Source organism: Narcine bancroftii, chromosome 3 (assembly GCF_036971445.1).
Source record: "Narcine bancroftii isolate sNarBan1 chromosome 3, sNarBan1.hap1, whole genome shotgun sequence".
Classification (NCBI taxonomy): domain Eukaryota; kingdom Metazoa; phylum Chordata; class Chondrichthyes; order Torpediniformes; family Narcinidae; genus Narcine; species Narcine bancroftii.
Window position 1 is genome coordinate 285,386,547 of NC_091471.1, and position 22,542 is coordinate 285,409,088.

The 22,542-nt window shown below is 40.6% G+C and overlaps 1 protein-coding gene across 4 annotated transcripts in view; it reads left to right on the plus strand.

Moving 5' to 3' along the window:
* The window catches only part of slc35e1 (solute carrier family 35 member E1), a 302,175-nt gene that overhangs the window by 28,862 nt on the left and 250,771 nt on the right, over positions 1-22,542 (plus strand). The window contains exon 2 of one of the 4 annotated variants that reach the window (XM_069928468.1): positions 17,982-18,048. The exons of the other annotated variants lie outside the window; for them this stretch is intronic. Coding sequence (XP_069784569.1) covers positions 18,037-18,048 — 12 coding nt within the window. The 5' untranslated portion in view covers positions 17,982-18,036. The remainder of the gene's footprint in view (positions 1-17,981; positions 18,049-22,542) is intronic. 4 annotated transcript variants of the gene reach the window in all.

Genomic DNA, 22,542 nt, shown 5'->3' on the forward strand with positions numbered 1-22,542 from the left:
ACATTACATGCAGCCGTAAAGAGTATAATGTGCAGTGTAGACCAACTAGTCATTATCTAACATTACATGCAGCCGTAAAGAGTATAATGTGCAGTGTAGACCAACTAGTCATTATCTAACATTACATGCAGCCGTAAAGAGTATAATGTGCAGTGTAGACCAACTAGTCATTATCTAACATTACATGCAGCCGTAAAGAGTATAATGTGCAGTGTAGACCAACTAGTCATTATCTAACATTACATGCAGCCGTAAAGAGTATAATGTGCAGTGTAGACCAACTAGTCATTATCTAACATTACATGCAGCCGTAAAGAGTATAATGTGCAGTGTAGACCAACCAGTCATTATCTAACATTACATGCAGCCGTAAAGAGTATAATGTGCAGTGTAGACCAACTAGTCATTATCTAACATTACATGCAGCCGTAAGGAGTATAATGTGCAGTGTAGACCAACAAGTCATTATCTAACATTACATGCAGCCGTAAAGAGTATAATGTGCAGTGTAGACCAACTAGTCATTATCTAACATTACATGCAGCCGTAAAGAGTATAATGTGCAGTGTAGACCAACAAGTCATTATCTAACATTACATGCAGCCGTAAGGAGTATAATGTGCAGTGTAGACCAACAAGTCATTATCTAACATTACATGCAGCCGTAAGGAGTATAATGTGCAGTGTAGACCAACAAGTCATTTTCTAACATTACATGCAGCCGTAAGGAGTATAATGTGCAGTGTTGACCAACAAGTCATTATCTAACATTACATGCAGCTGTAAGGAGTATGATGTGCAGTGCAGACCAACAAGTCATTATCTAACATTACATACAGCCGTAAGGAGTATAATGTGTAGTGCAGACCAACAAGTCATTATCTAACATTACATGCAGCTGTAAGGAGTATAATGTGCAGTGTTGACCAACAAGTCATTATCTAACATTACATGCAGCTGTAAGGAGTATGATGTGCAGTGCAGACCAACAAGTCATTATCTAACATTACATGCAGCCGTAAAGAGTATAATGTGCAGTGCAGACCAACAAGTCATTATCTAACATTACATACAGCCGTAAGGAGTATAATGTGTAGTGCAGACCAACAAGTCATTATCTAACATTACATGCAGCCGTAAAGAGTATGATGTGCAGTGTAGTCCAACAAGTCATTATCTAACATTACATGCAGCCGTAAGGAGTATAATGTGCAGTGCAGACCAACAAGTCATTATCTAACATTACATACAGCCGTAAGGAGTATAATGTGCAGTGTAGACCAACCAGTCATTATCTAACATTACATGCAGCCGTAAAGGGTCTAATGTGCAGTGTAGACCAACAAGTCACTATCTAACATTACATGCAGCCGTAAAGGGTCTAATGTGCAGTGTAGACCAACAAGTCACTATCTAACATTACATGCAGCCGTAAGGAGTATAATGTGCAGTGGAGACCAACAAGTCACTATCTAACATTACATGCAGCCGTAAAGGGTCTAATGTGCAGTGTAGACCAACAAGTCACTATCTAACATTACATGCAGCCGTAAGGAGTATAATGTGCAGTGTAGACCAATAAGTCATTATCTAACATTACATGCAGCCGTAAAGAGTATAATGTGCAGTGTAGACCAACAAGTCACTATCTAACATTACATGCAGCCGTAAAGGGTCTAATGTGCAGTGTAGACCAACAAGTCACTATCTAACATTACATGCAGCCGTAAGGAGTATAATGTGCAGTGAAGACCAATAAGTCATTATCTAACATTACATGCAGCCGTAAAGAGTATAATGTGCAGTGTAGACCAACAAGTCACTATCTAACATTACATGCAGCCGTAAAGGGTCTAATGTGCAGTGTAGACCAACAAGTCACTATCTAACATTACATGCAGCCGTAAGGAGTATAATGTGCAGTGTAGACCAACCAGTATTATCTAACATTACATGCAGCCGTAAGGAGTATAATGTGCAGTGTAGACCAACAAGTCATTATCTAACATTACATGCAGCCGTAAGGAGTATAATGTGCAGTGTAGACCAACAAGTCATTATCTAACATTACATGCAGCCGTAAGGAGTATAATGTGCAGTGTAGACCAACAAGTCATTATCTAACATTACATGCAGCCGTAAGGAGTATAATGTGCAGTGTAGACCAACAAGTCATTATCTAACATTACATGCAGCCGTAAGGAGTATAATGTGCAGTGTACACCAACCAGTCATTATCTAACATTACATGCAGCCGTAAGGAGTATAATGTGCAGTGAAGACCAACAAGTCATTATCTAACATTACATGCAGCCGTAAGGAGTATAATGTGCAGTGGCGACCAACCAGTCATTATCTAACATTACATGCAGCCGTAAGGAGTATAATGTGCAGTGTACACCAACCAGTCATTATCTAACATTACATGCAGCCGTAAGGAGTATAATGTGCAGTGAAGACCAACAAGTCATTATCTAACATTACATGCAGCCGTAAGGAGTATAATGTGCAGTGTAGACCAACAAGTCATTATCTAACATTACATGCAGCCGTAAGGAGTATAATGTGCAGTGTACACCAACCAGTCATTATCTAACATTACATGCAGCCGTAAGGAGTATAATGTGCAGTGAAGACCAACAAGTCATTATCTAACATTACATGCAGCCGTAAAGAGTATAATGTGCAGTGTAGACCAACAAGTCATTATCTAACATTACATGCAGCCGTAAAGAGTATAATGTGCAGTGTAGACCAACCAGTCATTATCTAACATTACATGCAGCCGTAAAGAGTATAATGTGCAGTGTAGACCAACAAGTCATTATCTAACATGACATGCAGCCGTAAGGAGTATAATGTGCAGTGTAGACCAACCAGTATTATCTAACATTACATGCAGCCGTAAGGAGTATAATGTGCAGTGTAGACCAACAAGTCATTATCTAACATTACATGCAGCTGTAAGGAGTATAATGTGCAGTGTAGACCAACCAGTATTATCTAACATTACATGCAGCCGTAAGGAGTATAATGTGCAGTGTAGACCAACAAGTCATTATCTAACATTACATGAAGCCGTAAAGGGTATAATGTGCAGTGTAGACCAACCAGTATTATCTAACATTACATGCAGCCGTAAAGAGTATAATGTGCAGTGTAGACCAACCAGTCATTATCTAACATTACATGCAGCCGTAAGGAGTATAATGTGCAGTGTAGACCAACCAGTCATTATCTAACATTACATGCAGCCGTAAAGAGTATAATGTGCAGTGTAGACCAACAAGTCATTATCTAACATTACATACAGCCGTAAAGGGTCTAATGTGCAGTGTCGACCAACAAGTCACTATTTAACATTACATGCAGCCGTAAGGAGTATAATGTGCAGTGTAGACCAACAAGCCACTATCTAACATTACATGCAGCCGTAAAGGGTCTAATGTGCAGTGTGGACCAACAAGTCACTATCTAACATTACATGCAGCCGTAAGGAGTATAATGTGCAGTGTAGACCAACAAGTCACTATCTAACATTACATGCAGCCGTAAAGGGTCTAATGTGCAGTGTAGACCAACAAGTCACTATCTAACATTACATGCAGCCGTAAAGGGTCTAATGTGCAGTGTAGACCAACAAGTCACTATCTAACATTACATGCAGCCGTAAGGAGTATAATGTGCAGTGGAGACCAACAAGTCACTATCTAACATTACATGCAGCCGTAAAGGGTCTAATGTGCAGTAGACCAACAAGTCACTATCTAACATTACATGCAGCCGTAAAGGGTCTAATGTGCAGTGTAGACCAACAAGTCACTATCTAACATTACATGCAGCCGTAAGGAGTATAATGTGCAGTGAAGACCAACAAGTCATTATCTAACATTACATGCAGCCGTAAGGAGTATAATGTGCAGTGTAGACCAACCAGTATTATCTAACATTACATGCAGCCGTAAGGAGTATAATGTGCAGTGTAGACCAACAAGTCATTATCTAACATTACATGCAGCCGTAAGGAGTATAATGTGCAGTGTAGACCAACCAGTCATTATCTAACATTACATGCAGCCGTAATGAGTGTAATGTGCAGTGAAGACCAACAAGTCATTATCTAACATTACATGCAGCCGTAAGGAGTATAATGTGCAGTGTTGACCAACCAGTCATTATCTAACATTACATGCAGCCGTAAGGAGTATAATGTGCAGTGTAGACCAACAAGTCATTATCTAACATTACATGCAGCCGTAAGGAGTATAATGTGCAGTGTAGATCAACCAGTCATTATCTAACATTACATGCAGCCGTAAGGAGTATAATGTGCAGTGTAGACCAACAAGTCATTATCTAACATTACATGAAGCCGTAAAGGGTATAATGTGCAGTGTAGACCAACAAGTTATTATCTAACATTACATGCAGCCGTAAAGAGTATAATGTGCAGTGTAGACCAACAAGTCATTATCTAACATTACATACAGCCGTAAGGAGTATAATGTGCAGTGTAGACCAACAAGTCATTATCTAACATTACATGCAGCCGTAAGGAGTATAATGTGCAGTGCAGACCAACAAGTCATTATCTAACATTACATACAGCCGTAAGGAGTATAATGTGCAGTGTAGACCAACAAGTCATTATCTAACATTACATGCAGCCGTAAAGGGTATAATGTGCAGTGTAGACCAACAAGTCATTATCTAACATTACATGCAGCCGTAAAGAGTATAATGTGCTGTGTAGACCAACCAGTCATTATCTAACATTACATGCAGCCGTAAGGAGTATAATGTGCAGTGTAGACCAACCAGTCATTATCTAACATTACATGCAGCCGTAAGGAGTATAATGTGCAGTGTAGACCAACCAGTCATTATCTAACATTACATGCAGCCGTAAGGAGTATAATGTGCAGTGTAGGCCAACCAGTCATTATCTAACATTACATGCAGCCGTAAGGAGTATAATGTGCACTGTAGACCAACAAGTCATTATCTAACATTACATGCAGCCGTAAGGAGTATAATGTGCAGTGTAGACCAACAAGTCATTATCTAACATTACATGCAGCCGTAAGGAGTATAATGTGCAGTGTAGACCAACAAGTCATTATCTAACATTACATGCAGCCGTAAAGAGTATAATGTGCAGTGTAGACGAACAAGTCATTATCTAACATTACATGCAGCCGTAAAGAGTATAATGTGCAGTGTAGACCAACCAGTATTATCTAACATTACATGCAGCCGTATGGAGTATAATGTGCAGTGTAGACCAACAAGTCATTATCTAACATTACATGCAGCCGTAAGGAGTATAATGTGCAGTGTAGACCAACAAGTCATTATCTAACATTACATGCAGCCGTAAAGGGTATAATGTGCAGTGCACACCAACAAGTCATTATCTAACATTACATGCAGCCGTAAAGAGTATAATGTGCAGTGTAGACCAACAAGTCATTATCTAACGTTACATGCAGCCGTAAAGGGTATAATGTGCAGTGCACACCAACAAGTCATTATCTAACATTACCTGCAGCCGTAAAGAGTATAATGTGCAGTGTAGACCAACCAGTATTATCTAACATTACATGCAGCCGTATGGAGTATAATGTGCAGTGTAGACCAACAAGTCATTATCTAACATTACATGCAGCCATAAAGGGTATAATGTGCAGTGTAGACCAACCAGTATTATCTAAAATTACATGCAGCCGTAAGGAGTATAATGTGCAGTGTAGACCAACAAGTCATTATCTAACATTACATGCAGCCGTAAGGAGTATAATGTGCAGTGTAGACCAACCAGTATTATCTAACATTACATGCAGCCGTAAGGAGTATAATGTGCAGTGTAGACCAACAAGTCATTATCTAACATTACATGCAGCCGTAAGGAGTATAATGTGCAGTGTAGACCAACCAGTCATTATCTAACATTACATGCAGCCGTAAGGAGTATAATGTGCAGTGAAGACCAACAAGTCATTATCTAACATTGCATGCAGCCGTAAAGAGTATAATGTGCAGTGTAGTCCAACAAGTCATTATCTAACATTACATGCAGCCGTAAGGAGTATAATGTGCAGTGTAGACCAACAAGTCATTATCTAACATTACATGCAGCCGTAAGGAGTATAATGTGCAGTGCAGACCAACAAGTCATTATCTAACATTACATGCAGCCGTAAGGAGTATAACGTGCAGTGTAGACCAACAAGTCATTATCTAACATTACATGCAGCCGTAAAGGGTATAATGTGCAGTGCACACCAACAAGTCATTATCTAACATTACATGCAGCCGTAAAGGGTCTAATGTGCAGTGTAGACCAACAAGTCACTATCTAACATTACATGCAGCCGTAAAGGGTCTAATGTGCAGTGTAGACCAACAAGTCACTATCTAACATTACATGCAGCCGTAAGGAGTATAATGTGCAGTGAAGACCAACAAGTCATTATCTAACATTACATGCAGCCGTAAGGAGTATAATGTGCAGTGTAGACCAACCAGTATTATCTAACATTACATGCAGCCGTAAGGAGTATAATGTGCAGTGTAGACCAACAAGTCATTATCTAACATTACATGCAGCCGTAAGGAGTATAATGTGCAGTGTAGACCAACCAGTCATTATCTAACATTACATGCAGCCGTAATGAGTATAATGTGCAGTGAAGACCAACAAGTCATTATCTAACATTACATGCAGCCGTAAGGAGTATAATGTGCAGTGTTGACCAACCAGTCATTATCTAACATTACATGCAGCCGTAAGGAGTATAATGTGCAGTGTAGACCAACAAGTCATTATCTAACATTACATGCAGCCGTAAGGAGTATAATGTGCAGTGTAGACCAACCAGTCATTATCTAACATTACATGCAGCCGTAAGGAGTATAATGTGCAGTGTAGACCAACAAGTCATTATCTAACATTACATGAAGCCGTAAAGGGTATAATGTGCAGTGTAGACCAACAAGTTATTATCTAACATTACATGCAGCCGTAAAGAGTATAATGTGCAGTGTAGACCAACAAGTCATTATCTAACATTACATACAGCCGTAAGGAGTATAATGTGCAGTGTAGACCAACAAGTCATTATCTAACATTACATGCAGCCGTAAGGAGTATAATGTGCAGTTCAGACCAACAAGTCATTATCTAACATTACATGCAGCCGTAAAGAGTATAATGTGCAGTGTAGACCAACCAGTCATTATCTAACATTACATGCAGCCGTAAGGAGTATAATGTGCAGTGTAGACCAACCAGTCATTATCTAACATTACATGCAGCCGTAAGGAGTATAATGTGCAGTGTAGACCAACCAGTCATTATCTAACATTACATGCAGCCGTAAGGAGTATAATGTGCAGTGTAGACCAACCAGTCATTATCTAACATTACATGCAGCCGTAAGGAGTATAATGTGCACTGTAGACCAACAAGTCATTATCTAACATTACATGCAGCCGTAAGGAGTATAATGTGCAGTGTAGACCAACAAGTCATTATCTAACATTACATGCAGCCGTAAGGAGTATAATGTGCAGTGTAGACCAACAAGTCATTATCTAACATTACATGCAGCCGTAAAGAGTATAATGTGCAGTGTAGACCAACAAGTCATTATCTAACATTACATGCAGCCGTAAAGAGTATAATGTGCAGTGTAGACCAACCAGTATTATCTAACATTACATGCAGCCGTATGGAGTATAATGTGCAGTGTAGACCAACAAGTCATTATCTAACATTACATGCAGCCGTAAGGAGTATAATGTGCAGTGTAGACCAACAAGTCATTATCTAACATTACATGCAGCCGTAAAGGGTATAATGTGCAGTGCACACCAACAAGTCATTATCTAACATTACATGCAGCCGTAAAGAGTATAATGTGCAGTGTAGACCAACAAGTCATAATCTAACATTACATGCAGCCGTAAAGGGTATAATGTGCAGTGCACACCAACAAGTCATTATCTAACATTACATGCAGCCGTAAAGAGTATAATGTGCAGTGTAGACCAACCAGTATTATCTAACATTACATGCAGCCGTATGGAGTATAATGTGCAGTGTAGACCAACAAGTCATTATCTAACATTACATGCAGCCATAAAGGGTATAATGTGCAGTGTAGACCAACCAGTATTATCTAAAATTACATGCAGCCGTAAGGAGTATAATGTGCAGTGTAGACCAACAAGTCATTATCTAACATTACATGCAGCCGTAAGGAGTATAATGTGCAGTGTAGACCAACCAGTATTATCTAACATTACATGCAGCCGTAAGGAGTATAATGTGCAGTGTAGACCAACAAGTCATTATCTAACATTACATGCAGCCGTAAGGAGTATAATGTGCAGTGTAGACCAACCAGTCATTATCTAACATTACATGCAGCCGTAAGGAGTATAATGTGCAGTGAAGACCAACAAGTCATTATCTAACATTGCATGCAGCCGTAAAGAGTATAATGTGCAGTGTAGTCCAACAAGTCATTATCTAACATTACATGCAGCCGTAAGGAGTATAATGTGCAGTGTAGACCAACAAGTCATTATCTAACATTACATGCAGCCGTAAGGAGTATAATGTGCAGTGCAGACCAACAAGTCATTATCTAACATTACATGCAGCCGTAAGGAGTATAATGTGCAGTGTAGACCAACAAGTCATTATCTAACATTACATGCAGCCGTAAAGGGTATAATGTGCAGTGCACACCAACAAGTCATTATCTAACATTACATGCAGCCGTAAAGGGTCTAATGTGCAGTGTAGACCAACAAGTCACTATCTAACATTACATGCAGCCGTAAGGAGTATAATGTGCAGTGAAGACCAACAAGTCATTATCTAACATTGCATGCAGCCGTAAGGAGTATAATGTGCAGTGTAGACCAACAAGTCATTATCTAACATTACATGCAGCCGTAAGGAGTATAATGTGCAGTGTAGACCAACAAGTCATTATCTAACATTACATGCAGCCGTAAAGGGTCTAATGTGCAGTGTAGACCAACAAGTCACTATCTAACATTACATGCAGCCGTAAGGAGTATAATGTGCAGTGAAGACCAACAAGTCATTATCTAACATTACATGCAGCCGTAAGGAGTATAATGTGCAGTGTAGACCAACAAGTCATTATCTAACATTACATGCCACCGTAAGGAGTATAATGTGCAGTGTAGACCAACCAGTCATTATCTAACATTACATGCAGCCGTAAGGAGTATAATGTGCAGTGTAGACCAACCAGTCATTATCTAACATTACATGCAGCCGTAAAGAGTATAATGTGCAGTGTAGACCAACTAGTCATTATCTAACATTACATGCAGCCGTAAAGAGTATAATGTGCAGTGTAGACCAACAAGTCATTATCTAACATTACATGCAGCCGTAAAGAGTATAATGTGCAGTGTAGACCAACTAGTCATTATCTAACATTACATGCAGCCGTAAAGAGTATAATGTGCAGTGTAGACCAACAAGTCATTATCTAACATTACATGCAGCCGTAAAGAGTATAATGTGCAGTGTAGACCAACAAGTCATTATCTAACATTACATGCAGCCGTAAGGAGTATAATGTGCAGTGTAGACCAACAAGTCATTATCTAACATTACATGCAGCCGTAAGGAGTATAATGTGCAGTGTAGACCAACAAGTCATTTTCTAACATTACATGCAGCCGTAAGGAGTATAATGTGCAGTGTTGACCAACAAGTCATTATCTAACATTACATGCAGCTGTAAGGAGTATGATGTGCAGTGTAGACCAACAAGTCATCATCTAACATTACATGCAGCCGTAAGGAGTATAATGTGCAGTGTCGACCAACAAGTCATTATCTAACATTACATGCAGCCGTAAAGAGTATAATGTGCAGTGCAGACCAACAAGTCATTATCTAACATTACATACAGCCGTAAGGAGTATAATGTGTAGTGCAGACCAACAAGTCATTATCTAACATTACATGCAGCCGTAAAGAGTATGATGTGCAGTGTAGTCCAACAAGTCATTATCTAACATTACATGCAGCCGTAAGGAGTATAATGTGCAGTGCAGACCAACAAGACATTATCTAACATTACATACAGCCGTAAGGAGTATAATGTGCAGTGTAGACCAACAAGTCATTATCTAACATTACATGCAGCCGTAAAGGGTCTAATGTGCAGTGTAGACCAACAAGTCACTATCTAACATTACATGCAGCCGTAAGGAGTATAATGTGCAGTGAAGACCAATAAGTCATTATCTAACATTACATGCAGCCGTAAAGAGTATAATGTGCAGTGTAGACCAACAAGTCACTATCTAACATTACATGCAGCCGTAAAGGGTCTAATGTGCAGTGTAGACCAACAAGTCACTATCTAACATTACATGCAGCCGTAAGGAGTATAATGTGCAGTGAAGACCAATAAGTCATTATCTAACATTACATGCAGCCGTAAAGAGTATAATGTGCAGTGTAGACCAACAAGTCACTATCTAACATTACATGCAGCCGTAAAGGGTCTAATGTGCAGTGTAGACCAACAAGTCACTATCTAACATTACATGCAGCCGTAAGGAGTATAATGTGCAGTGTAGACCAACCAGTATTATCTAACATTACATGCAGCCGTAAGGAGTATAATGTGCAGTGTAGACCAACAAGTCATTATCTAACATTACATGCAGCCGTAAGGAGTATAATGTGCAGTGTAGACCAACAAGTCATTATCTAACATTACATGCAGCCGTAAGGAGTATAATGTGCAGTGTAGACCAACAAGTCATTATCTAACATTACATGCAGCCGTAAGGAGTATAATGTGCAGTGTACACCAACCAGTCATTATCTAACATTACATGCAGCCGTAAGGAGTATAATGTGCAGTGAAGACCAACAAGTCATTATCTAACATTACATGCAGCCGTAAGGAGTATAATGTGCAGTGTAGACCAACCAGTCATTATCTAACATTACATGCAGCCGTAAGGAGTATAATGTGCAGTGTACACCAACCAGTCATTATCTAACATTACATGCAGCCGTAAGGAGTATAATGTGCAGTGAAGACCAACAAGTCATTATCTAACATTACATGCAGCCGTAAGGAGTATAATGTGCAGTGTAGACCAACAAGTCATTATCTAACATTACATGCAGCCGTAAGGAGTATAATGTGCAGTGTACACCAACCAGTCATTATCTAACATTACATGCAGCCGTAAGGAGTATAATGTGCAGTGAAGACCAACAAGTCATTATCTAACATTACATGCAGCCGTAAAGAGTATAATGTGCAGTGTAGACCAACAAGTCATTATCTAACATTACATGCAGCCGTAAGGAGTATAATGTGCAGTGTAGACCAACCAGTCATTATCTAACATTACATGCAGCCGTAAAGAGTATAATGTGCAGTGTAGACCAACAAGTCATTATCTAACATGACATGCAGCCGTAAGGAGTATAATGTGCAGTGTAGACCAACCAGTATTATCTAACATTACATGCAGCCGTAAGGAGTATAATGTGCAGTGTAGACCAACAAGTCATTATCTAACATTACATGCAGCCGTAAGGAGTATAATGTGCAGTGTAGACCAACCAGTATTATCTAACATTACATGCAGCCGTAAGGAGTATAATGTGCAGTGTAGACCAACAAGTCATCATCTAACATTACATGAAGCCGTAAAGGGTATAATGTGCAGTGTAGACCAACCAGTATTATCTAACATTACATGCAGCCGTAAAGAGTATAATGTGCAGTGTAGACCAACCAGTCATTATCTAACATTACATGCAGCCGTAAGGAGTATAATGTGCAGTGTAGACCAACCAGTCATTATCTAACATTACATGCAGCCGTAAAGAGTATAATGTGCAGTGTAGACCAACAAGTCATTATCTAACATTACATACAGCCGTAAAGAGTATAATGTGCAGTGTAGACCAACAAGTCATTATCTAACATGACATGCAGCCGTAAGGAGTATAATGTGCAGTGTAGACCAACCAGTATTATCTAACATTACATGCAGCCGTAAGGAGTATAATGTGCAGTGTAGACCAACAAGTCATTATCTAACATTACATGCAGCCGTAAGGAGTATAATGTGCAGTGTAGACCAACCAGTATTATCTAACATTACATGCAGCCGTAAGGAGTATAATGTGCAGTGTAGACCAACAAGTCATTATCTAACATTACATGAAGCCGTAAAGGGTATAATGTGCAGTGTAGACCAACCAGTATTATCTAACATTACATGCAGCCGTAAAGAGTATAATGTGCAGTGTAGACCAACCAGTCATTATCTAACATTACATGCAGCCGTAAGGAGTATAATGTGCAGTGTAGACCAACCAGTCATTATCTAACATTACATGCAGCCGTAAGGAGTATAATGTGCAGTGTAGACCAACAAGCCACTATCTAACATTACATGCAGCCGTAAAGGGTCTAATGTGCAGTGTGGACCAACAAGTCACTATCTAACATTACATGCAGCCGTAAGGAGTATAATGTGCAGTGTAGACCAACAAGTCACTATCTAACATTACATGCAGCCGTAAAGGGTCTAATGTGCAGTGTAGACCAACAAGTCACTATCTAACATTACATGCAGCCATAAAGGGTCTAATGTGCAGTGTAGGCCAACAAGTCACTATCTAACATTACATGCAGCCGTAAGGAGTATAATGTGCAGTGGAGACCAACAAGTCACTATCTAACATTACATGCAGCCGTAAAGGGTCTAATGTGCAGTGGAGACCAACAAGTCACTATCTAACATTACATGCAGCCGTAAAGGGTCTAATGTGCAGTGTAGACCAACAAGTCACTATCTAACATTACATGCAGCCGTAAGGAGTATAATGTGCAGTGAAGACCAACAAGTCATTATCTAACATTACATGCAGCCGTAAGGAGTATAATGTGCAGTGTAGACCAACCAGTATTATCTAACATTACATGCAGCCGTAAGGAGTATAATGTGCAGTGTAGACCAACAAGTAATTATCTAACATTACATGCAGCCGTAAGGAGTATAATGTGCAGTGTAGACCAACCAGTCATTATCTAACATTACATGCAGCCGTAAGGAGTATAATGTGCAGTGTAGACCAACAAGTCATTATATAACATTACATGCAGCCGTAATGAGTATAATGTGCAGTGAAGACCAACAAGTCATTATCTAACATTACATGCAGCCGTAAGGAGTATAATGTGCAGTGTTGACCAACCAGTCATTATCTAACATTACATGCAGCCGTAAGGAGTATAATGTGCAGTGTAGACCAACAAGTCATTATCTAACATTACATGCAGCCGTAAGGAGTATAATGTGCAGTGTAGACCAACCAGTCATTATCTAACATTACATGCAGCCGTAAGGAGTATAATGTGCAGTGTAGACCAACAAGTCATTATCTAACATTACATGAAGCCGTAAAGGGTATAATGTGCAGTGTAGACCAACAAGTCATTATCTAACATTACATGAAGCCGTAAAGGGTATAATGTGCAGTGTAGACCAACAAGTCATTATCTAACATTACATGCAGCCGTAAAGAGTAGAATGTGCAGTGTAGACCAACAAGTCATTATCTAACATTACATGAAGCCGTAAAGGGTATAATGTGCAGTGTAGACCAACCAGTATTATCTAACATTACATGCAGCCGTAAAGAGTATAATGTGCAGTGTAGACCAACCAGTCATTATCTAACATTACATGCAGCCGTAAGGAGTATAATGTGCAGTGTAGACCAACCAGTATTATCTAACATTACATGCAGCCGTAAGGAGTATAATGTGCAGTGTAGACCAACAAGTCATTATCTAACATTACATGCAGCCGTAAAGGGTATAATGTGCAGTGTAGTCCAACAAGTCATTATCTAACATTCTTTGGCTTGGCTTCGCGGACGAAGATTTATGGAGGGGTTAAAAAGTCCACGTCAGCTGCAGACTCGTTTGTGGCTGACAAGTCCGATGCGGGACAGGCAGACACGATTGCAGCGGTTGCAGGGGAAAATTGGTTGGTTGGGGATGGGTGTTGGGTTTTTCCTCCTTTGCCTTTTGTCAGTGAGGTAGGCTCTGCGGTCTTCTTCAAAGGAGGTTGCTGCCCGCCAAACTGTTAGGCGCCAAGATGCACGGTTTGAGGCGATATCAGCCCACTGGCGGTGGTCAATGTGGCAGGCACCAAGAGATTTCTTTAGGCAGTCCTTGTACCTTTTCTTTGGTGCACCTCTGTCACGGTGGCCAGTGGAGAGCTCGCCATATAACACGATCTTGGGAAGGCGATGGTTCTCCATTCTGGAGACGTGACCCATCCAGCGCAGCTGGATCTTCAGCAGCGTGGACTCGATGCTGTCGACCTCTGCCATCTCGAGTACTTCGACGTTAGGGATGTAAGCGCTCCAATGGATGTTGAGGATGGAGCGGAGACAACGCTGGTGGAAGCGTTCTAGGAGCCGTAGGTGGTGCCGGTAGAGGACCCATGATTCGGAGCCAAACAGGAGTGTGGGTATGACAACGGCTCTGTATACGCTTATCTTTGTGAGGTTTTTCAGTTGGTTGTTTTTCCAGACTCTTTTGTGTAGTCTTCCAAAGGCGCTATTTGCCTTGGCGAGTCTGTTGTCTATCTCATTGTCGATCCTTGCATCTGATTAAATGGTGCAGCTGAGATAGGTAAACTGGTTGACCGTTTTGAGTTTTGTGTGCCCGATGGAGATGTGGGGGGGCTGGTAATCATGGTGGGGAGCTGGCTGATGGAGGACCTCAGTTTTCTTCAGGCTGACTTCCAGGCCAAACATTTTGGCAGTTTCCGCAAAGCAGGACGTCAAGCGCTGAAGAGCTGGCTCTGAATGGGCAACTGAAGCGGCATCGTCTGCAAAGAGTAGTTCACGGACAAGTTTCTCTTGTGTCTTGGTGAGAGCTTGCAGGCGCCTCAGATTGAAGAGACTGCCATTACATGCAGCCGTAAAGAGTATAATGTGCAGTGTAGACCAACAAGTCATTATCTAACATTACATGAAGCCGTAAAGGGTATAATGTGCAGTGTAGACCAACCAGTATTATCTAACATTACATGCAGCCGTAAGGAGTATAATGTGCAGTGTAGACCAACCAGTATTATCTAACATTACATGCAGCCGTAAGGAGTATAATGTGCAGTGCAGACCAACAAGTCATTATCTAACATTACATGCAGCCGTAAGGAGTATAATGTGCAGTGTAGACCAACCAGTATTATCTAACATTACATGCAGCCGTAAAGTGTATAATGTGCAGTGTAGACCAACAAGTCATTATCTAACATTACATGCAGCCGTAAGGAGTATAATGTGCAGTGTAGACCAACAAGTCATTATCTAACATTACATGCAGCCGTAAAGAGTATAATGTGCAGTGTAGACCAACAAGTCATTATCTAACATTACATGCAGCCGTAAGGAGTATAATGTGCAGTGTAGACCAACAAGTCATTATCTAACATTACATGCAGCCGTAAAGAGTATAATGTGCAGTGTAGACCAACAAGTCATTATCTAACATTACATGCAGCCGTAAAGAGTATAATGTGCAGTGTAGACCAACAAGTCATTATCTAACATTACATGCAGCCGTAAAGAGTATAATGTGCAGTGTAGACCAACAAGTCATTATCTAACATTACATGCAGCCGTAAGGAGTATAATGTGCAGTGTAGACCAACAAGTCATTATCTAACATTGCATGCAGCCGTAAAGAGTATAATGTGCAGTGTAGACCAACAAGTCATTATCTAACATTACATGCAGCCGTAAGGAGTATAATGTGCAGTGTAGACCAACAAGTCATTATCTAACATTACATGCAGCCGTAAGGAGTATAATGTGCACTGTAGACCAACAAGTCATTATCTAACATTACATGCAGCCGTAAGGAGTATAATGTGCAGTGTAGACCAACAAGTCATTATCTAACATTACATGCAGCCGTAAGGAGTATAATGTGCAGTATAGACCAACAAGTCATTTTCTAACATTACATGCAGCCGTAAGGAGTATAATGTGCGGTGTAGACCAACAAGTCATTATATAACATTACATGCAGCCGTAAGGAGTATAATGTGCAGTGTAGACCAACAAGTCATTATCTAACATTACATGCAGCCGTAAGGAGTAAAATGTGCAGTGTAGACCAACAAGTCATTATCTAACATTACATGCAGCCGTAAGGAGTATAATGTGCAGTGTAGACCAACAAGTCATTATCTAACATTACATGCAGCCGTAAGGAGTAAAATGTGCAGTGTAGACCAACCAGTCATTATCTAACATTACATGCATCCGTAAAGAGTATAATGTGCAGTGTAGACCAACAAGTCATTATCTAACATTACATGCAGCCGTAAGGAGTAAAATGTGCAGTGTAGACCAACCAGTCATTATCTAACATTACATGCATCCGTAAAGAGTATAATGTGCAGTGTAGACCAACAAGTCATTATCTAACATTACATGCAGCCGTAAGGAGTAAAATGTGCAGTGTAGACCAACAAGTCATTATATAACATTACATGCAGCCGTAAGGAGTATAATGTGCAGTGTTGACCAACAAGTCATTATCTAACATTACATGCAGCCGTAAAGAGTATAATGTGCAGTGTAGACCAACAAGTCATTATCTAACATTACATGCAGCCGTAAGGAGTATAATGTGCAGTGTAGACCAACAAGTCATTTTCTAACATTACATGCAGCCGTAAGGAGTATAATGTGCAGTGCAGACCAACAAGTCATTATCTAACATTACATGCAGTGTAGAATTAAAATGAAAAGGAAGACCAATTGACACCAATGAAGGGCAGCATGTACTCCAAGTTGTACATTAGAATCATTCAGGAACCTGATTTAATCCTGCTGGTGTGTGCCTTCATGCTTATGAGCTTGTTCCCTGAGGGGAGGAAGGAGAAGAGTGGGTGTCCATGGTCTTTCAGTATGTTGGCTGCCTTTCTCAGGCAGCGGGAGATGCAGATAGAGTCTCTGGAAGGGAAGGAAGTTTTATTGTTCTGAGCTGTATTCAGTGCCTTCTGTAGTTTCTAATGATCTTCCAAAGCATCTCCCGTTTCAAGTTGTGATACAGTTGAATTCTCATTATCTTGCACATAAGGGGATCAATGATCCCGCGTATCTGAATTTTCCAGTGGACTGAGACACACAGTTACAATGCCTTACTAATTAATCTGCATTCAAAATACACAGTTTAAAAGACAGGTCAGTGCAAAATGTAAAGTAATTTGAAAAAAAAATCTATATTGTAGTAATTAATTATGTAAAGATCACTTTAATCAGGTGATTCCTGTAACTTAAAAATTTTTTAAATTTGAACCCCGGTCACTGACACTGTAACAGTGTTGCTCTGGCTGCTACACTAACCATACCCCTCACCCCAAGTTTATATATAAAGCCTTACTAATAATACAATACCTAATTGGATAAAGATAAGGATTCTTACAAGGCAGAGATAGGGAGAGTCACTCCAGCGGTAAGCCTCAATGGCCGGCTCTTGATCCTGGGCACCGCCATTTTATTCAAACACAACTTTATTCAAACAGTTGCTGCAGGTGTGGCATGACTGGGGTGCTCTGCAGGCTGAACTTTTGCTCCCAAGGAGTTGCTGTGAGTTGCTTCAGAGAACATTTACAATTTTACACTTTTGTCTAAAATTTCATTTATTTATTTCCCTGGGGTTTTTTTTTTTTGCTGATTATTTCAGATAAATGGGGGATTTTACTGTACACTCTACAAGTATACTTTTGATATTGCACCTGTTGAAGTAGTTGAGAGAAACGAGTACACACTGAACATCCATAGCCTTTTAAGAAGGTAGAGGTACTGGTGTGCTTTCTTGATGATCGTATCAATGTGTTTGTTCCAGGTCAGGTCATTGAAAATATTTATTCCGAAGAATTCTTTCGACTTCAACACTATTAATGTGGACTAGGGTATGAACTCTATCTTTATCAATGATCTTCTCCTTAGTCTTAGTGACATTTAGAGAGAGGTATCTTGACACCATGCGAATGGACTTTTAATCTCCTTTTATTGTTTGGTACCTGACCCACTGCTGTGATGTCGTTGCGAATTTGAAGATAAATAAATTTTTAAGCAATGATAAGAGCTAGAAAAATAATTGGAAGCAATTTGTTTTCCAACATTCAAATAATTGTTTGATTTTTAAACAAGAAAACCATTATTAGTTTGTTTGCTGGTAATCTGAACAAAAACTTGATTGGTGACTTAAAAAAGAACAAGTATCTTATTTTTATTCATGTAAAATCAAATTTATCTTATTTCACCTTTTTGATTCTATGGTTTTTGGACTGTCCAACATTTTAATAGTATAAGAATTGGACAATCATGAAATTCTTTGTTGTGCCAGCAGTTTCATAGTGAAAACATTCCTATTATAACCATCTTACAACATTATTTAAAAACTAGGAGTGCATGAAGGGTAAAGCAATGTCTTTGATTCATTGATTATTCAGGAATCTGATAGCAGCAGGGAAGAAACTGTCCTTGTGTTGCTGAGTGCTCGTCTTCAGGCTCCTGATGGTAGCAGAGTGAAGAGGACATGGCTTGGGTGGTGGGGGTCTTTGAGGATGGAGACTACTTTTTTAAGAGACTGCCTCATGTAGATGTCTTCGATGGAATGAAGTCTGGTGGCTGTGATGTTGCAGGCCGAGTTAACAACCCTCTGGAGTTTAATCTTGTCTTGAGATTTGACGCCTCCATACCAGGCTGTGATACAACCATTCAGAATGCTCTCCATGGTATACCGTAGTAGTTTCTGAGAGTTTTCGGTGACTTACCCAATCTCCTCAGATACTTCACAAAGTATAGCCACTGGCAAGCCGCCTTTGTGATTGCATTAACATGGAGGCTCCAGGACAGATCCTCGGAGATGTGGACACCCATGAATTTGAAATTCTTGATGCTCTCCACTGAGGGCTGGGTTGTGTTCCCCTGACTTCCTTCTGAAGTCCACAAACATCTTGTTGTTTTGCTAATGTTGAGCGCAAGGTTGTTGTCGCTACACCATTAAATGAGTTGATCTATCTCCCTCCTGTACGCTTCCTCATCGCCGTTTGTGATTGTGCCGACAACTGGTGTCATTGGAAAACTTGTAGATAGCATTGGAATTGTGTCTGGCCTCACAGACATGTGTATAATGAGTAGAACAGTGGGCTAAGCACAGATCCTTGGGATGCGCCCGTGTTGATAATAGTGGAGGTGACATTGTTTCCAATTTGTACTGACTGTGGTCTTCCGATGAGAAAGTCAATGATCCAGTGGCAGAGGGGAGTAAGTACAAAGGCCTAGTGTTTGTAGATTCTTAACTAGCACTGAAGGAATAATGGTATTGAAGGTTGAGCTGTAGTTGATGATCCAGAGCTGAGTGGAGAGCCAGCGATATTGCATCTCCTACGGAGCGATTGTGACGATAGGCGAATTGCAGCGGGTCCAGATCTTTGGTTAGGTACATGCTATTTCTGGTCATGTCCAGCCTCTCAAAGCATTTCATCACCATAGAAGTTAGTGCTTCTGGGCAGTAGTTGTTGAGGTGGCTCACGCAACTCTTTTTGGTTACCGGGATGATCGATGCCCTTTTGAAGCAGGTGGAAATCTCTGACTGCAGCAATAAGAGGTTGAAAATAACCTTGAACACTCCAACTCGTTGGTTGGCACAGATTTTCAGTACCCTGCCAGGTACGCCATCAAGGCCTGATACTTTGCGAGGGTATTGTATATTAATTTTTTTGCCTTTGTGAATACTGCAAAAGCAAATTTTCATAAGTTATGGTCCCCCTGTGCTGATTATCGGCTGGGTTATAAGGTTCTATGTGTGACTCATTATCTCTTTGCTTGTATATTCAAACTGATGCCTACATTGGAACTAATTCAATACGTTCAAATTGATTTTTGGAAGGCTTTAACATTTGTGTGTAGAGGAGAAGTGGTGGGAATATTACCTTTCAAAAATAAAACGAGAAAAATTTGAATGTAAAAGAACTTGGGTCAGGCAGAATCTATGAGCAGGATATTGGAATTAACATTTCAGGTTGCTATTTTATTTATATATATATATAATTAGATCATTAATATGTTTATTGTCAGAGTACATACATGTCATCACATACAAACCTGAGATTCTTCTTGCAAGCTGAATAGTATCTTGATTGTGTAAATAGTACGGAAAAAAAAAACAAAAGAGAAATGTGAACAATGAAATAAATGTAAACACTGCAAAAGCAGATAAAAATATTCAGGAATAAAGAATGTGCAGAGGAAGAATCCTTAAATTAGTCTCTGAGCCTGATGTTTAGCTGTTCTTCAGTCTGGTGGCACCTATGCCTCTTTTCTGATGGCTGCAGGGAGAAGAGAGCATGTCCTTGGTGGTATGGGTCCTTGGTGGTATGGATCCTTGATGCTTGCTACTGCTCTCCAACGGCAGGATTCCATATAGATTTTCTCAATGGTCGGGAGAATTTTAGTGGGCTGAGTCCACATGGCTTTTTGCTCAGAGGTGTCCCATATCAGGCCATAATGTAGCTGGTCAGCACATTTTCCATTACCAAGGTTTCCAAAGTCATTATCAAATCTCAGCAAACTCCTGAGGAAGCAGAGGCACTAACGTGAGGCGCTAACGTGAGGCGCTAACGTGAGGCGCTAACGTGAGGCGCTAACGTGAGGCGCTAACGTGAGGCGCTAACGTGAGGCGCTAACGTGAGGCGCTAACGTGAGGCGCTAACGTGAGGCGCTAACGTGAGGCGCTAACGTGAGGCGCTAACGTGAGGCGCTAACGTGAGGCGCTAACGTGAGGCGCTAACGTGAGGCGCTAACGTGAGGCGCTAACGTGAGGCGCTAACGTGAGGCGCTAACGTGAGGCGCTAACGTGAGGCGCTAACGTGAGGCGCTAACGTGAGGCGCTAACGTGAGGCGCTAACGTGAGGCGCTAACGTGAGGCGCTAACGTGAGGCGCTAACGTGAGGCACTCCCAGAAATTTAAATTTGCTCACCCTCTCCATCTCTGATCCCTAATGATTGTCTACCTCTGGTTTTCCTTTCCTAAAGCCTACAATCAGCATCTAGTTTTGGTGACATTGAGTGAGAATTTGTTGTTAGTACTCCATTCAGCCAAGTTTTTAATGCTGACTCATTACCCTGATTTATACAGCTCATTACTGTGGTATCGACAGTAAATTTGTAAATAGTGTTGTTGTACTGAGCCACACAGTGATAGGTGTGAAATGGGGAGAGCAGGAGGCTAAGTACTCAGCCCTGTGGTGTTTGAATGCCACTAGAGATTGTGGAGGAGATATTTTCACTTATCTGAACTGATTGGGTCTGGATGTGAGGAAATCCAGGGTACAATTACACAGTGGGTTATTGAGGCCCAGGTGTGGGAGTTTGCTGATCAGTTTTGATGGTATTGAATGCTGAACTGTGGTCAGTAAAGAGCTTCCTGATGTATGCATCCTTACTATCCAGATGTTCTAGGGTTTTGTGCAGAGTTAAGGAGATGGGACCTGCTTTCGACCTTTTGCTGTGGTAGGCAAATTGGAAGAGATCCATGTGCTGCTCAGATAGGAGCTGATGTGCTCCAACAACAGCCTCTCAAAAGACTTCATTACTGTAGATGTGAGTGCCACTGGTCGGCAGTCATTTAGGCAGGTTACCACACTCTTAGGAACTGGCATGATTGGCACCTGCTTAAAACGGGTGGGTTCCATGCCCTGTCAGAGTGAGCTATTGAAGATATTCATGAAAATATTGGCCGGTTAGTCGGCACAAGTTTTCAGTACTCAGCCAGATACTCCATCTGGACCAGATGCTTTCCTAACACTCACTCTCCTCAAGGCAGTAGAAGATCATCAGGGGCTGTGCAGTAGTTCTTGTTCTGATGGTCAAATGGGGCATAAAAGGCATTGACCTCATCTGGGAGTGAAGCTTTATTATCTCCTATTGCACAAGATTTGGTTTTGGTGCAGGTTATGTCATTCAATCTGTGGTCCAGCTGTTGGGTATCCTTCGATGTTTCCATTCTCATCCAGAATGTCCACTTCTGCCCGGAGATGATTTTCCATAGGTTGTACCTGCTCTTTGTGTTGTGTTCTGGATCTCTGGAATACTCTGTGATCTGTCTCTCAGCATGTTCTGGATTTCATTTTTCACCCAGGGCTTCTGGTTGGGGAAATCTCTGAACAATTTAGTGGGGACACCCTCATCCCCAGATGTTTTGCTATTCAGATCCTCTGCCGAGTTCTTTTTTTTAATAATTTTTTATTTTTCACTCTGTGAACTATATCAACCAAAATATGTACAAACGTTTCTCATTAAATATACACAGTGGCATTTTCTCCATTTTTTCTCCCTTTCCCTCCCTCCCTCCCCTCTTCCCACCCCCCCTCCAAAACCCATAAATATTCAACATATAC